Source organism: Chelonia mydas, chromosome 4 (genome assembly GCF_015237465.2).
Source record: "Chelonia mydas isolate rCheMyd1 chromosome 4, rCheMyd1.pri.v2, whole genome shotgun sequence".
In the NCBI taxonomy this organism is placed as follows: domain Eukaryota; kingdom Metazoa; phylum Chordata; order Testudines; family Cheloniidae; genus Chelonia; species Chelonia mydas.
The window spans coordinates 74,910,821-74,928,421 of NC_057852.1; the positions used below are offsets into that span (position 1 = coordinate 74,910,821).

At 41.3% G+C, this 17,601-nt stretch overlaps 1 protein-coding gene across 1 annotated transcript; it reads left to right on the top strand.

Moving 5' to 3' along the window:
• Positions 1-2,193: 2,193 nt before the first annotated feature.
• SPCS3 (signal peptidase complex subunit 3) lies at positions 2,194-11,510 on the top strand. Its single transcript, XM_007067073.4, has 5 exons — positions 2,194-2,575; positions 4,382-4,455; positions 7,925-8,001; positions 9,165-9,280; positions 9,797-11,510. Exons 1-5 carry the CDS (start codon positions 2,433-2,435, stop codon positions 9,927-9,929), a joined length of 543 nt encoding a protein of 180 aa, XP_007067135.2. The 5' UTR covers positions 2,194-2,432; the 3' UTR covers positions 9,930-11,510.
• Positions 11,511-17,601: the final 6,091 nt, after the last annotated feature.

Genomic DNA, 17,601 nt, shown 5'->3' on the forward strand with positions numbered 1-17,601 from the left:
TGTCTCCATGCATTCGTCTGTGCTCTGTCAGTGTGGGAGGACAGCATGAGCTCAGAGAACGTTTTTTTTTTCTTTCTAATCTTCATTAGCCTCTGGGAAGGAGAAGATCCTGTGATCATTGAAACACATGCAGCTGGTGGAGAAAAAAAAAGGAGAGCGGTATTTAAAAAGACACATTTTATAAAACAGTGGCTACACTCTTTCAAGGTAAACCTTGCTGTTAACATTACATACGTAGCACATGTGCTTTCGTTACAAGGTCGCATTTTGCCTTCCCCCACCGCGTGGCTACCCCCTCAACCCTCCCCCCTCCCCGTGGCTAACAGCGGGGAACATTTCTGTTCAGCCACAGGCAAACAGCCCAGCAGGAACGGGCTCCTCTGAGTGTCCCCTGAAGAAAGCACCCTATTTCAACCAGGTGACCATGAATGATATCTTACTCTCCTGAGGATAACACAGAGAGATAAACAACGGATGTTGTTTGAACGCCAGCAAACATACACTGCAGTGCTTTGTTGTACAATGATTCCCGAGTACGTGTTACTGGCCTGGAGTGGTAAAGTGTCCTACCATGGAGGACACAATAAGACTGCCCTCCCCAGAAACCTTTTGCAAAGGCTTTGGGAGTACATCCAGGAGAGCCGCGAATGCCAGGGCAAAGTAATCCTTTCACATGCTTGCTTTTAAACCATGTATAGTATTTTAAAAGGTACACTCACAAGAGGGCCCTTCTCCGCCTGCCGGGTCCAGGAGGCAGCCTTGGGTGGGTTCGGGGGGTACTGGCTCCAGGTCCAGGGTGAGAAACAGTTCCTGGCTGTCAGGAAAACCGGTTTCTCCGCTTGCTTGCTGTGAGCTATCTACAACCTCATCATCATCATCATCATTTTCTTCGTCCCCAAAACCTGCTTCCGTGTTGCCTCCATCTCCATTGAAGGAGTCAAACAACACGGCTGGGGTAGTGGTGGCTGAACCCCCTAAAATAGCATGCAGCTCATCATAGAAGCGGCATGTTTGGGGCTCTGACCCGGAGCGGCCGTTCGCCTCTCTGGTTTTCTGGTAGGCTCGCCTCAGCTCCTTAAGTTTCACGCGGCACTGCTTCGGGTCCCTGTTATGGCCTCTGTCCTTCATGCCCTGGGAGATTTTGACAAAGGTTTTGGCGTTTCGAAAACTGGAACGGAGTTCTGATAGCACAGATTCCTCTCCCCATACAGCGATCAGATCCCGTACCTCCCGTTCAGTCCATGCTGGAGCTCTTTTGCTATTCTGGGACTCCATCATGGTCACCTCTGCTGATGAGCTCTGCATGGTCACCTGCAGCTTGCCATGCTGGCCAAACAGGAAATGAGATTCAAAAGTTCGCGGTTCTTTTCCTGTCTACCTGGCCAGTCCATCTGAGTTGAGAGTGCTGTCCAGAGCGGTCACAATGGAGCACTCTGGGATAGCTCCCGGCGGCCAATACCGTCAAATTGTGTCCACAGTACCCCAAATTCGACCCGGCAAGGCCGATTTAAGAGCTAATCCACTTGTCAGGGGTGGAGTAAGGAAATCGATTTTAAGAGCCCTTTAAGTCGAAATAAAGGGCTTCATCGTGTGGACGGGTGCAGGTTTACATCGATTTAACGCTGCTAAATTCGACCTAAAGTCCTAATGTAGACCAGGGCTTAGGGTGTTGAAGACCCGTTTGTCCTGCTCTACCCAGGGAATTTGATTTAAATATTGCTGAACTGGTGCTTCCACCTGCCGCCAGCTACAAGTATTTTTTTCCTACTGCAAGCCAGGCCTAGCAGACTTCCTTAGGAGCACAAGGAAACGTGCAATGCTAGCAGACTCTCCAGAACACAATCAGCATGTGGAACTGGAGCTGGTAACAGACACCCAAAGCGCAGTGAACAGAGAACGGCTCTGCCATCAATGTGAACCAAGAGAGACTGACAGAGAGAGAAAATCCCAAACCCAAGGGACTGAGAGGCTGGTCATTAATAATACACATATTCAAGGGGGCTCGCCTCTAAAGCTCGAGGGCTGGCGAGTGAAAGCAGAGCATGGCGTGGAGCTGCAGGGTGGGTGCCAGCCCGGGGCTCCCAGGCGGCGGGGCGCGCTGTCGGTTGCGGGCACGCGCAGGGGAGGCCAGGCGGGCCCGGCCGGGCCGGGTGAGGGGCAGCCGGATGTCCCGCCTCCCCGGCAGGGCGCTGGCGCGGGTCGCGCGGCTCCTCCCCACTAGCTGGGCGGGCTCAGGCGCATCCGGCCCGGCCTCTCCTCTCTGCTGGTGCCGGGGGCTCACGCACGGAGGCGGTGGCTGCAGCTGCTCCTGGCCCCGCAGAAACCCGCCGCCGCCTGCCCCAGTTGCCGGCGGTGTCCGCCCGAGGGGCTGCGGCAGGGAGGGGCCGAGCGGCCGGGGCCTGCGTGGCTGAGCGGCGGGGCCGGGCGGAGAGATGAACACGGTGTTGTCCCGGGCCAACTCGCTCTTCGCCTTCTCCCTGAGCGTCATGGCGGCGCTGACCTTCGGCTGCTTCATCACCACCGCCTTCAAGGAGCGCAGCGTCCCCGTCCGCATCGCCGTCTCCCGGGTCATGCTGTGAGTGCGGCCCCGGGCACCTCCCCTTCCCTGCCGGTCCCGAGCCTGGGCGGGGGGTTCGCCGCCCGAGCCCGGCGCCGGGGTCTGGGCGCACACGGGGCCCCGGGGCTGCTGAGGCACGGAGCCAGACTCTCCCTGCGGGGAGGGGGAGCAGCCGGCTCCCCCTGTCCGAGGGGGCTGTGGTATGGGAATCTAGGGGCGCTGCCTGTCCTGATTTGTTTTAGGGAGTCGTTAAACAGATCGTTTGCCATCAGTGCCCCCCGCACCTCCTCCCTTCTCCTCTCTGTAGCTTGGGCCTAGAATAAGTACAGTCAGTGTCTGCCTCTGCCGTTTCCTTCCTGTGCTCTCACTCCCCCCTGGCTGGGCCAATGAGGGAACCCCACGACAGTCAACTCTGCTGCACTGGTGTCCTTCCTCCTCCTCCTCCTCTCTGCCAGTTCTCTGTGTGAAGGCTGTTGCAGTGCATAAATTGCACGCAATCACACACACCAAGACTCCTGCTTTATATGAAGGCAAGACATATTGATAAGGGGGAATATTCTCTCTTGAATTCAGATTCCTTGATTGGCTTCTGTCAGACTTAATGCTAGACCTTTTTCAACATGCCACCTTCCCTTCTTTAATTGCTGTCTTGTAAAAAGTGTGATTGGGTATATAAGAATAAGTATTGACTGACTTTAAATGTCTCTAAACATCCTTCATCTCTGTAAGCCACATTTTTTGAAACCGAACTAGTAACCCAGTCAGAATTGAATTGGAGGAGCATAATGAGGATCTCTCTACTTGCATCTTTTTTTGATGGTTTCTTTCAGCCAAACCCCAGTTTAATGTGTGGATTCTTCCTGTAACAGATTGACAGTGACTCTATGCACCTGTCATATAGGTGCATATAATGTGAAGGTGTTAGTTTGTGTGAAGGGAAGGAACAGTCTGTAGTCAGCCTTCAAAACAAAACTTTGGACTTTCTTAGCTTCTTTCTTTCTGAAGTAAGGAAGGCACTAATCAATGTGGCAGACTTAATTTTTTGTTTTTAAAGCTCAGGGACCTGAGTTTTCTGTTTTTATGCCTGGAGATTTGAGTAAACTCTGTTTCAGTCTGGAGCAAATGTTAATGTCAGGTTCAACGCTCCTGAAGTTTTGGTGGCGAGGTTTATCCATTGTCAACCAAATTATGGCATGATGACTTAATACTGTGGAGAGAGCATAAACTTTCAACCGATGTAGTATTTTTTTGTTTGAGGATTGTACGTGCCAAGGGAGAACTTTACAATGTGTGTGTGCAGCACAAAAATGAAATCAGGGTTAACAGGTGGTTAATGTAGATGGGCTGGGGGGCTCTTTGTGATGTAAAATCAGTTGGTATGACTGAAAATAGTAGTTACTACCAGAATGACTGACTTTGCTGCTGCAGATGTTCAAATTGGTATTGACTAGTTGGTGATGGCTACATATGCTTGACTAAAATCAAATGAAGCACAGTTGAGCTTCCCATGTCTCCGTAGGCAGGAAAAAGTCCATAAATTATTACTCTTATTTATTGTTTGAATTCTAGTAGTACTTAAATGATCCAATCAGGATACGGGCTCCATTGTGCTAGGAAGTGTACAAACAGTAAAACAGTGTTCTTGACCTGAAGTGCTTACCATCTGATTAAGACAAGATACAATAAATGGGTGTATCAATCAATCAAAATGGTAGAAAGTGTACAAAGGAAACCAATAAGAATGTTCATTGACATAAAACAAATAAGTAATGCAAATTATGCTAATTTTGTGTTCTTGCTTTTTATTTATTTATTTATAAATAGAAAAAATGTGGAAGACTTCACTGGGCCTAGAGAAAGAAGTGATCTAGGATTTGTTACATTTGATGTTACTGCAGATATCCTTTATAAAAACACTAATGCTTAAAATATAAATTTTGCTATATTGTTGACACCACTTCCATAGTTGTTATGATTGTAATGTATGAAACCAGTCCTCCAATATTTAAACCAGAAGACCTTAAGAAAGTAAAAAGTTTGAGGAAAACCACCGGTATCTCTGGAAAGCAGTGTTTTAAAGTAAATGGAATTAGAGAATGTATTGGGTGAGGCGAGAAATACGGCAGAACCTCAGAGTTACAAACATTTCGAACAACCTGAGGTGTTCGTCACTTTGAAATGTTCATAACTTTGAACAAAATGTTATGGTTGTTCTTTCAAAAGTTTACAACTGAACATTGACTCAATACAGCTTTGAAACTTTACTATGCAGAAGAAAAATGCTGCTTTGCTTTTTTTATTTAAAGTAGTTTACATTTAACGGTACTGTACTGATTTGCTTTTTTTGGTCTCTGCTGCTGCCTGATTGTGTACTTCTGGTTCCAAATGAGGTGTGTGGTTGACAGGTCAGTTCATAACTCTGGTGTTCGTAACGCTGAGGTTCTACTGTAGTTCTTATCGGATGAGGAAATTGCCAAGACGGTTTGTGGCAACCTCATCAGCAAAGTTCAGAGTCCTCAAACCACCATTAAATCTAATCAGAGTGTAGTTATCAATAATGTGTGACGTGTTTAGCCACAGCCGCATTTAGGATTCTCTGTTGGTCCCAGGTGTGAAGGCTGGCTGCCCATTTACCCTGGCCTGTTTGAAATCAGGTCAGAAGGGCCCATGAGCAACGTGGCAAATAAAGCTGGGTACGCACATGGTTGGGTTAAGAGACTGGTATCTGACATCAACTGCAGCCCATTCTTCACACAACATCAATGTTGCAGAGAAGTCTGGGCAGGACAGATAGGCCCACAATGGTTGCCTCAATGACAAGGATGCTCTTAGGTGGTTGAAGTCGTCTGTGTATAGTGGTAGGCTCAGGGTTAGTCCTGATCATCTCAATCATTCTTGCTGTAGCATCGTCACGACAAATGTTGGGAGTGATATTGCTTAACATGGAGAGCCATGGTATGAGTGTAGGTCGGTAAGGAGAAAAGTAGTTAATCATAGGGATTGCTTATGTAATGTATATTTTATGAAGACTTAAAGATCTATGACACGGGTTTCAAATTCATTCTGTTAGGAAAGCCTGGATTACAAAGTTAAGGACCTATAATATGGATGTCAGTGGCAGTAAAGATCAAGGGCAGACATAGTAAATAAAGGACCAAAATATTAAATATCAGTTGCATTTATCATCACTCACTGGAAATAATTTGAGCAGTATACACAATTATATCAACTTCTGTCTTCTATTTTTCTCCCCATCTTACTTTCTCCCCTTTTTCTCTATCTTTGATTGCCAGTCTCTTGTTTTTGTGTTTCTTTCATTTTCCTCTTCACTTTCTTAATGGTTTCTACTCTCTCCTCTCCTCTCTCCCCTTCTGGCTCCTTATCCCACTCTTTTTTTGCCCAGCCAATCCCAGTTCTCCCTCTGTGCCCCAGCTCCTTGCAAGAGCTGTCTCCCCTCTACCTCGCCCCTAGTCCCAGTCTCTTCCTCAACTTCTCATCTGATCTCAGTTGTCAACCCCCAAGCCAAGTGTTTGAGTCCCTTCCATTTCCCTGACCAGCTCCCAGTTGTCTTGCCCAACCAGTCGCAGTTTCTCCCCCCAATCCCTTGTAGTACTAGTCTCAGCAGACTCCTTGTCCCAGTTTTTCTTTCCCTTTCTCCTGGTCTAGCTTTTGTCCCTTCTGCATTTGAATCAGACAGTTTTCTCTTCCTTTCTTGCCTTTGTGCCAGCAGGAGGGGCACAGGAGAGACAGGTTCCCTGCTCTAAGTTCTGGTGCCTGGCCCAGAGCAGCTGGGAACAGTCATTACAAGGAAAGTCTGACTTTGCAACTGAAAACAGGGTATTATAATTGGAAGTATCAAACAAGCTTAACAATAAGAGGTGCTACTAAACCTATCTATAATAATACCCTTAATATAAAATAATTTAAAACTATAGTTGAAATATAGCAACTTCCAAGATATTCATACACCTCTGAAATGTTTAACTCTTGGGAAGACAGGGCAGACAAGGTATGTTTCTTTGAAACTAACAGATATTTTATTTATGTTTTGGCTCCACTAAGTTGTAGTTCTGAGATTCCTTTGTGTATTTAAAACCAATCCTTAGTATTTTTTTAATTACTTTTGGTTATTCATATACTTTAAATTGGTCTTGTCAACAGAGTAGCAAGGTGATACTATATTACAGAACATCATTTAGTAAAGGACTCTTGGTCTTTCCTCTCCTGTGTAGGAAATGTTTTTCAGTGGGGCAACTAGGGTGGGGTAATGTTTAAATTCTGAGATGTTACTAAGTTGCAGTGTCAAATACAGCACTCTTAGATAAGGCTGCAAGTTTGTCATGGAGGCTTCCATGACTTTTGAAGCGGCTGGTGCAGCTGGCTCCGGGAGGGCTGCCAGAGCAGCTGATGCAGCCCCAGGGCCAGTCGCACCGGCTGCTGCTGGGGCAGTCTGAGCCACCCACTCCACCCCCAGGAGTAGCAGTAGACTTTTGGGTTGGGGGCCTCAGGGCTGGGGGTTGGGGTGTGGGAGGGGATGAGGGCTCTGGGCGGTGCTTACCTTTGGGGGGCTCCCCGGAATGGCAACACATCCCTCCCTCAGCTCCTAGCTCCATGTGCTGCCTCTTCACGCAGGCACTGCCCCTGTAGCTCCCATTGGTGGTGGTTCCCAGCCAATGGGAACTGCGAAGCTAGGAGTTTAAGGAGGGACATGTCGGTGCTTCTGAGAAGCCAAGTAGGGAGCCTACCAGCCCCACCAAACCCCTCCCCGCCAGTACCAGCAGGAGTCCTGGGCTGCTCCCACCTAAGCACTGACCGTGCCCACCTGGATCACCCCTCCAGAGCACCTCCCCCCCCCCCCCCCCCGCAGCACTCACAGCGCCTCCGGGCTGTTCTCCCCCTCCCCTCCCCCCCAGCACCTGTGGCGGGGGCCCGGGCTTCCCCCCCATGAGCACCCGCAGCACTCCCAAGATTTAGTCAGGGGTATAGTACAAGTCATGGGCTGGTCACGGGCCGTGAATTTTGGTTTACTGCCTGTGACCTGTTCATGACTTTTACTAAAAATACCAATGACTAAAATGTAGCCTTACTCTTAGACACGTACGAAAACTATTTCTTATGCTTTTAAAGAGATACTGATAACCTTTAATTTTTTTCATATTGACTAAAAGAAAAATTAGTTCCTGTTAGAACACCCTTTAAGTAGTATGCCATGTAGATCAGATAACATCAGTTATGTTGAAATGTAGGAAAATATCTTAAACATTTATAATTATATTGTACTTGGATTATGAGATGATCTATGTTGGAATTCGGTAGAAATATCGTTTAAAAATAAAATTGGTATACCATTTTCCTTAACTTGCTCACATCTGCAAACTATATTTGATTGGAATGTTAAACAGTTATTTCTGTATTTATCTGCAGAATATTCAACAAAAAACAATGTAAGTATGAAATAGAAAATTTAAACAATTAAAATTATTTGGTGTAGCTGCTATTTAACATGCTGTAATCATCCTATGAAAGATTATGGTACAAAAATTTCACACTACTTTGACTTATTCCTGCAATCTTTGACTTTTGCTTTTGCTGATATTTAATAGTAAGAATTCCAAATGTTACGTCTTTTGACTTTCTGAAATAGTGATGTAGCTAAAATGCCATACAACTTTCGATACATAGCCCTTTGGCGCCATTGTCACTTAAAACTGCTGTTCTCAACTGTTTCAACTGGAACAACTATTTTGCCACTGTAGAGAGGTCAGAATTTTCCTAAAATGATTTTTAAAATTCATTCTCAAGACTACGTCACTACCTAATCTGTTTTTAATGACTATTTAAATAAAGTAATATTCCATCTATGCTGGTAGCACAACTGCATTGCTGAATCAGTTTTTAGAATTCTCTGTTTCATTAGTTAGGCTTTAAGAGTCTATATTGTTTTATATTTCATAAGTTCAGTTTATAAACAGCCAACTCTTATAAATTGGTACATTATAATGGTATACTTTAGTCCCTTGTTCAAATTGTATCAGAAACTCGGAATTTTGTCTGGTGTCAACCCCAATATGGCAGATCATCATTACTGAGTAAGTAATTCAGAAGAGATACATAAAACCTCTTATGAATTCAGGACACCTTACTGAGGTGCAGTTATTCTTTTGGAATTATACTTACAAATCTGAATACAGTAATATTTCATAAAAAACACTGAAAAATTTGAACAAAATAATAGGATTTGACTTCAGTACAACTCAAGTCTTTCATTCTTGAGACAATGTCCAAATAAAAGTTATATAGTTTGAAATCACTTTTACTTTTGCAGTTTTAATTACAATTAAACACTAGCATCCATCACACTTTCTCCTGGTATGTCTTTAAAATCTGCTATCCTTAAAATAAGGTTCTGTCAGGTCTGTTATTTCTACCATATTTAAATATTTTAGTGGTAAACCTCTGTTCTTGTGAGACGTAGTTCTATTACACTTGCAATCCATAAAACAAAGTTTATGCTCTGCAGTTTGTTTCTTGAATCAGTAATGCTTTGTAATTTCCAGTGATCAGATATACTTAATTGTGTTAACTCAGTGATTAATTTTAATTGTAGGCCCTGAACCAGGTTGTCCTTTGGGACAAGATCATTTTGAGAGGAGATAGTCCAAAGCTGTTACTAAAAGACATGAAATCAAAATACTTTTTCTTTGATGATGGAAATGGTCTCAAGTGAGTAAATTACATTTCTTTATAGTGTAGCTCTTCTGTACTCTGGATATTTGTGTGTTGCTGAGGTAGGAGTGGGAGAGAGAAATTCTAACAATTTTAGAATATTTATTCTTTTAAATTTTATAATTGTTTCAAGACTATTACATCTTCATAAATCAGCTGATGAGATGTGCTATATGGTAGAGATCCAGACCTCCATCGTCTACCTCCCAATTCACTGGGCTGAAAAGCAAGTTGCTGCCAGAAGCACTTGGCTGCCAGGTTTCAGCCTGTGCCTGCAGAGCTAGGGTCATGTCCTGCAAGGTGTGGAGAACCCTCAAATACTTTGCAGGAAAGGTATCTGGACTCTAGGTCATATTCCATGCAGTAGGTTTGTGCAAATACTGTAAACCAATGCAAACTGTGTAAATTTAAAATGCCCATTATTTCTGGCTCACAGAAAAGTATTCATATTCAAGGTAACTTATGTCTTTATAAGTTGAGTATTTCTTCTGATGATCTATTTTGATTTTACAGGGGAAACAGAAACGTCACTTTGACTCTCTCCTGGAACGTTGTACCAAATGCTGGCATTCTACCTCTTGTGGCAGGATCAGGACATGTATCTGTTCCATTCCCAGATACTTATGAAACAGCAAAAAGTTATTAAATTATTATACTGAATCCTAAGCAACGTATTTTTATACTTGTATATTATGAATAAATTTTATCACTTTCTCCTTCTATCCCCTGCAGCTCTCCAGTCAAAGGTACTTGATTTCTTTGGCTCTAACTGAGCAGGAAAAAAAAGCTGAAATTTAGACTTTTTTTTTAAATTTTAAATAAAACACTGATGCTGAAACTTACGGGAAAGGTAAACGGATGGTTTAAAATTTTTGAAAAACTAACTTTTTTTTGTTGACCATGTGGGTAGAAAAATATGTTTCTTATAAATAAACATTTAAACCCAGAACATAGTCTGATTATTTTAAAATTTATTATAAAAGTTCTTTATGTAATCCCTCTGAAGCGCGATGCACAAATTTCAGTGTTGTAGCCAAAAATGTAGTACTTGCAGGTTCATAGGCACTGTGGCTATTGTATTGTATTGTTCAGCTGAATGCTGAATTAGGGTAGATTGTTTCTTTCTAGTAGCATAAAAAGCCACTCTGTAGAAATTGTTGTTCTTCATTTTCCATGAGCCATCAATCCGGAGTATTTTAGTACTATTCGAGCTCAAATTTGATGTTGGTTGAACAGAAATCCTTATTTGAAAGATTTATGTAATATTCATTGATTTAACAAGAGTGTGCCATTGATTTAACAAGAGTATGTGTTTTGTGTTTAAAAAAAAACACACAAATCTTTTAAGAGCTGTTTACAACATAGATACCAGTAGAAATCATAAGTAGGATAAAACAGTGGAAAAATACCTCTAGCATATAAATTGGAATTATTTTTGCTTATTTGAAAAAGCTTAATATTAACCAAGTGTGCATTTTTTTCACACTTGTACAAATAAATAATTTTGGATTAATTAAAGTCAGAAGATCATTTTAAAGCATTTAGGATGTGTTGTGCAGTATACAAAATAAAAATGTGTTTAAAAAAAAGATATACAAAATATATGATTTTCTTGTAAAATATTTGGAATTCTTGACTTTCAGTATTATAGACAAATAAAATTAAAATATAGTAAAAGTGTGAAAATAAAAATTAGACTTTCATGGGAATAAATTAAAAAGATTGGGACTACTTAGCAATGAGACAAATAGGATGTAGAATAGTATACAAAATGAGTTGTGTACAGAAGGTAAAGGGGCCACTGTCCTTCACTTTTTCACAGTACAAGCACAAGGAGACATTCAGTGAAATTGGAAGGCTACAAATTAAAAACCTGATCAAAGGAAATATTATCTTGTACAATTCATAGTAAGTCTGTGAAGTTCATTATCCCAAGAGCTGAGGTCAACAGCTTAGCAGAATTTTTAAAAGGATTAAACATTTATATAGATATAAAATCATAGTCAATTTTACTAGATAAGATAATATAAAACTGCATGGGATACTTGGGTTCAGCAAGGAATATCATTTTTTGGGCAGATTATTCCATAATTGTCCACTATGAAATATATTTCTCCTTCCCCCTAAAGTATCTGATAGCAGTAATTATCAGAGACAGGATAGTAGATTGGCCATTGATCAGATCCTTTATGACAAACCTATGTTGTAAGTGAGTTGACTCCAACTTTTTTTAAAAAAAGGCTTTCAAACTGTTTGTATGGGGCCACCTTTTCCTCCCTGCATCCTGTTCCTTGTGAGGAGGGATAACAGCATAGCCTGCCACCCACATACCGTTAGTATGTGCAGAAAATTCTTGCTCTAATTCTGTGAATCCTAGGTCATCCATGTGGAGTGGCAATAGGGTGACCAGGTGTTCTGATTTTTTGTACGGACAATCCTGATATTCGGGGCATTGTCTTATATAGGCATCTATTACCTCCCCACCCCCAGTCCTGATTTTTCATACTTGCTATCTGGTCACTCTAAATGGCAACTTAGTGTCTGCGCTGTTACTGGCTTTTCCTGTTGTGTGGCTTCTTCCTCTTGTGAGAAGGGTAGAAAGTGGATCATACCTCAATGCATACAATTAATAGCATTATTTAAAAGGGCACTGGACTATGTGATAAAAGAAATCTGCATAAGAATCTACATAGGACAAGATTTTTAAAAGTGCCTTGATTTTTGGATTCCTCCTTTTTTTGTGTTCAACTTGTGACACTTTAAAAAGCCCAGATTTTTCAGAGGGTGGGTGCTCAGCACTTCCCATTTCCAACCATCAGGCCTTTTTAAGATACCTTAGGTTGGGTACTGACAAAATTGTTGCTCTTGAAAAGATTGACCATACAGTGTAAAGCAGCTGATCTGTAGCTCTGCTATCAACTATACAATATATCTTTGTATTCACATGTTTCTTTGGAGGGATTGTTAGTGGGGTTCTGCCAGCCTGATTTCTGTACACTTAATGTGTTTGCTCTTGTCTGCTTTGCTGCAGAGAGAAACACCTCACAGTTTGGGTCGCTAAAATACAAATTTTGTACTGTGAGCATTTTTAAAAATGCATCTTAATAAACTGTTTTAACAGTATTCCTAAGTGTAAAGAATCTTACCTTGTTGATACAGAATCTTGTAATTGCTAAAATTGATAGACGTTAATGAAGTTAAAGCAATGTATACGAATTTCAATTATGTTGTCTCAATTATATGAAAATATTTTGCCCTTTTTTGGTGGTAAAGGAATATCACTTGGTCTCTGCTTCTGCCATTTGTTAATTAAGATTAACATTTACACATAAAACAAAAAAAATCAAATTGATAAATTGGTCTATTCTCCTGGCTTTCCTAAAGGATAATCTGTCCTTTCTATGTATCTGAGTTTCTTTCCTAAAATGGCTTCAGAATTTCAGCTTAAACAGGAAGCTTCCCATTTCAGTTTCTTTCCTAACTTGAATTGCAGGAAAGAAAAGTCTTGTCATATCTAGATTACTATATAGGTCATAGCCTTTCTATAGGTCATAATTTTCCAAGATGTTAAGGAGAGACTTAAGGCTTCCTGGCAAAGTGGTTAAGAGCTTGCATTCAGGAAGCTTCGAGTTAGCTGTAGTTCCTTCCCTGAAAAGGATCAAAGTATATTCTACCAGGTCTCTTGTTTGGAGTGGAGTTGTGCCTCTAGAGGAGCTCTGCAAGATTACCATTTAGAAGTACTTTATATAAGTATATAAAGCACACCATTTGAAAGTTACGGCAGCAGCTGCTGCAGGATGCTCAGACCAGTGACCTGTTACTGAAGCGCCTCATCTCAGAAATTGTTCTTTCCCATTCTCTCCAGTTTTGGCATATTCTTGGCTTTTCTTTTCCAGTACTTTATCTAGCCTCTATTTCTGGTCTCTATTATGCCATTATTTTTACAGGGACTGATTTACCAAATCTACTAATTGGTGTCGAGACTGGTGCAAATTTTATGCCTTTATCTGTTAACTTGATTTGTGGCCTGGTTGAAATAGCACATGTATCCACACAGGAGGAAGGCACTGCAGTCGAGACCCAGCCATGATCTAGTTATAGGGTATAGAAATTCTCACCTGGGTTCCATCAGAACATATAGTAGAGAGATGAGTCTGGAGCCAGAAGAATCCATTCTACTTTGGTATAGCTTGCCCGGTATATACTGAGGAAGAGGAAAAGCCAGCAGTCTGTGCTGTTTCAATCAGGTCACAAGAATCAAATGAACAGATAAGAATTTAAATTACTTTTTACGCTATCCGTCTTGAAACAAACAAAATAGAAATTGCAAGTCTTGTCTTACATTAAGGTTGTAATCTCGTTGGGGCAGGGATTGGTCTTTGTTCTGTTTGTACAGTGCCTAGCACAATGGGATCCTGGTCTATGACTAGAGCTCCTAGGCACTAAAGTAATACAAAAAGGACATTCAGAAAACTGTCACAGTGGCTACTTAGTGTCATACTGCCGCTCTTCCATTGAATGTCATGTCCTTTCATCACCTTCTACTGACTTTTCTCTAAAGTGATATGGTCCTGGAGAATAGACTTGAGGGTAAAATTTGCAAAAAATCTAAGTGATTTAGGAGCCTTAAATCACTTTTGAAAAATTTACCCTGCTGCTTTCTCCACTTGTCCTCCAGGCACCTGTTTTCTCTGTTCAGATACTATCTTGATACACATTTTTCCCAAAGCCTCCTACTGGTCATGCACTAAAGAAAGGTGAGTGGTAGAAAATATACAGCTTGTGAGGCTTGACCATCTTTTGCTGATACAGTGCTTTGCAAGTCTTAATTGTATATGTAATTTACAATGTGAATTTTTTGGGAATTACAAAGTCTTCCTCTTTTTTTTTTTTTAATTATATGAGCACTCAGTCCAAAATCTTGCACAAAACAGGTCACTATTTATAAATAGATACTTAACATAGTGACTTTTATACATGGTTATCAGTTACAGATTTCAGCAAGTCAGAAGTTGCTTATAACTATCTGACAGATTGGGGATCGGTCTGTCATTGTCAACTCCATGTCAGTACCTGAAATAATGGGTTTCACACTCTCTGCTTTGTATTGTAACCTTCATGGGGTGTGATCTCTTGTGGGTGAAAGCAGATATTTTGAGGCCATGATTTGACACCTGTTGGAAAGACTGTCAGAGAAGATGTGACTGGGCAATTAACTCTGAATTACTCTTTCTTGCTGGAACATTGACTTTGAATGACTTTACATAGAAGCAAAAGGGTGGGGAAGCCTGAGCTTGGACTCTCATGCCCAAAACACATATCCCTGAAGAGTTTAATCAAGGTACCAGAGCTCCCACAGCCAGGTCAGCTCTGGGGGAATATGCTTAAGTAAGTGGGGCCTTTGGAAGGCTGAGGCACTTTTTGCAGGGTGTAAGGTGGCTGTACTTCAGGGTCCCATTGCCCAAGAAAGAGCTCAGACATGGGGCCTGAACCTGCATGTGCCTGGGAGACCCAGAGCTAGCTACAGGGATCAGTCACTACCTAGACATAGGGGTTTAGGAGAACATGGGGCCCAGGATTTGGGGCTGTTTACAATAGACTGGTGTTTGCCCAGAGATAGGACTGGGCCAGGTTGCAACATAATCTATAACACTTTCTACTGATGTGCTTATACCTATCAGTAATGCAAACAACTCATAGCTATATTGTTGAATAATTGTTTATGAACCTTTTATAAATAAATTCCATTTTTGAATAATTAGGCAATAACTTGGTAACTAAACACTTCCACAATTAAATCCTTACACTAGTGTCATTGCATCGTAAGTAAGTCATTCTTTTCTGCCATTTTCCATTTTGTGCAGTGCAAATGTGTTCTCAATTCTCCAGCTGCATGCACTTTTCAGAGACGTTGGCATAGTCAATTTTTATTACAAAAATTAGAATACATTTAAAAAAGGGGGGGGGGGCTACATGCAAAAGAGAAAAAATAAACCATAAACTCTAGTCAATGGCAATTCTTGCTCATGATTATACCTGCTCTCTGTGGTAATGAAACTTGCACTACAGCTGGAGCTTGCTGTCTCCTTTATGGATAATTATTTCCCAGAATTCCTGCTTACAGTTTATTTCCCATGGTTTGGCGTTCAACTGAGAACCACCTTCATTTGTTAGGATGCCTTTGATAATCAGAGCCTCTCTCAATGAGATTGAAGGTTGTTCATTAAAGCCTCTGTGTGAAGTGCTTTTATTAAACAGGAAAAGAGCTGCTATCAAACAAATGCACACACACATAACTTCTTACAAAAAATTGGATATTCCAGTCTTCTAATAAAGACAATAAATAATATCCATGGAATATGAAGAAAAGATCTTAACTCTAGAAGTTTTGCCCAGTGTAAGAAGATCCTGGAATTTCTCTAATGAAAGCACCATATCCTTAGGGGAAGGGGACTGAAGAGCCTTAAGAGAAGAGAGAGAGAGAGAGAGCCAATTTGTTTTTGCAATCATGCTGAAATACATGGCATGGAGCATTTGGTTTCATTCTCACTGCAAGTGCAGGATACCTTTAGAAGAAGGACACTTCTCACTCATGTTTAGAGTGGCATGTTCATAGGTCCTCTGCTGCAGGGTAGAGTACTGTATCAGGTCATCTACTTGTTTCTTATCTCACTGGGTCCTTAGTTATTGTGACTAAAGCATATTAAAAATGGAAAGTTCTACATAAAGTTGGGTGTTTTTAGTGGTATTATGAAATAACCATTTATTTAAAAAAAATTCAGGGGAACACATACATCTAGTCCTCCCACCTCTACTGATGCATGAAAAAGTAAGCATTGAGCATCTGAACATATGACTGGATCCCTACATGTATTGCTTCCTTTGGGTTTTAATCTGCTCCTTTAGACACTGATGTTATATATAAAGATACTTTTTCTAACATTTGTGGTATACTTAACATTCCACAAAAACTTTGAATACTTGTTTTCAAATAAATTTGATGCAAGAAACCTCTGATGTATTTAATATAATTTTTATGAAGAATTGGAAGATACACTCTTGTGTTGGAGCTGAGAAATGCAGGCTGTTTACTGTTGTTCCTGTTTACTATTAAAAGTGTGCGGTCAAACTGGTGAAAAGTGGTATGTGGCTGAAAGACAAGATCAGCTTAAAATTCATGTACTGAAAAAGCCCCAAACAACTTTAATTATCTCATTAACACCCTGGGTTATTGAAATTGAAAACTTTACTTTTAACTGTTCTGTCTGTTTCCTCTTTTCACAATATTCATTATAGGCCATGATAATAAATTTGTTGATATTACACTTGTTTGTAACCAGCTTCATCTGAGCAGGTTGCTAAAATATTTGGGTTGGAAGCCCTGCAAAGCAATGTTACTCCTTTAAAAATAATTCTCAGTTGCAATGTTCTAAAAATAAATTTCATGGAAGCACTTCTAGTGGTGTTAGAACAATTTAGGCACAAAATTCAGGTTTGGAGGAAGCAAGCTTCCATCACATGTAACAGTGCTCCCCTACGTCACTGAAAATCAGGTTATGAAAGAGATTTTTAGAAAGTCCATTAAATGATTAAAGTGTTTCCTCTCTTGTTTGTACACTTCTAGTTTTGCTAAAGAATCAGGAGATATTTTATTTGCAACTATTTACACAACAAACATGCCTAAATAGTAATAAATACTCTGATTCTGCAAACACAGGCATTCTTAACTTTACAAGCCTGATTTAAAGCACCCGTGTAAGTGTTTGTGGCATCGGTCTAAGTAGATAAAAGAAAGCAGGCAGCCAAGTAAAAACAGGCTCAGTTATTACAACTCCTAATATTACACCACTAGGGAACTTTGACAACGAGAGAGCATGCTTTGTATTTTGTGTCGGGCAAAGCGAAGACTGGTTTATAAAATTAAACCCAAAATGATTTGGTTAATACTAATTAGAACTTATATTACACTTTTCGTGGAAGGTCTCCATGTGCCTTTAGAAGGAAAGGTAACTCTCGTTACCTCCAGAGGCTGGCTGGTTGCTAGAGGTGGAAAGTGCTAAACTCTGCCAATAATGCCTCCTCCGCAGGTGGCCGCAATAAGAATCACGGTAGTAGTATCTGCAGCGTGGCTGTTGTACTGCAGCGTGTAATACCGCTTGCTGCCACTAGGGACCAGACAGTCCCCCCGCAAGCAACGGGAAGCAGTCCTCTGTGCGCTCAGATTATTACATGAAGAGGGTTTGGCTGTAGTTTCCACAGGAAGAAGGAGGCTCAGATACAGGATGATAAGCCCAGGTTAGTTCCAGTGGTGTTAGTCA

Bases quoted from the DNA above. Each gene is read 5' to 3' on its own strand.
- SPCS3 (XM_007067073.4), top strand. From the start codon at position 2,433: ATGAACACGGTGTTGTCCCGGGCCAACTCGCTCTTCGCCTTCTCCCTG. The intron at 4,456-7,924 runs ATATCCTTTATA...TAACTTGCTCAC, and splicing joins TACATTTGATGTTACTGCAG to ATCTGCAAACTATATTTGAT. The intron at 8,002-9,164 runs GTAAGTATGAAA...TTTTAATTGTAG, and splicing joins AATATTCAACAAAAAACAAT to GCCCTGAACCAGGTTGTCCT.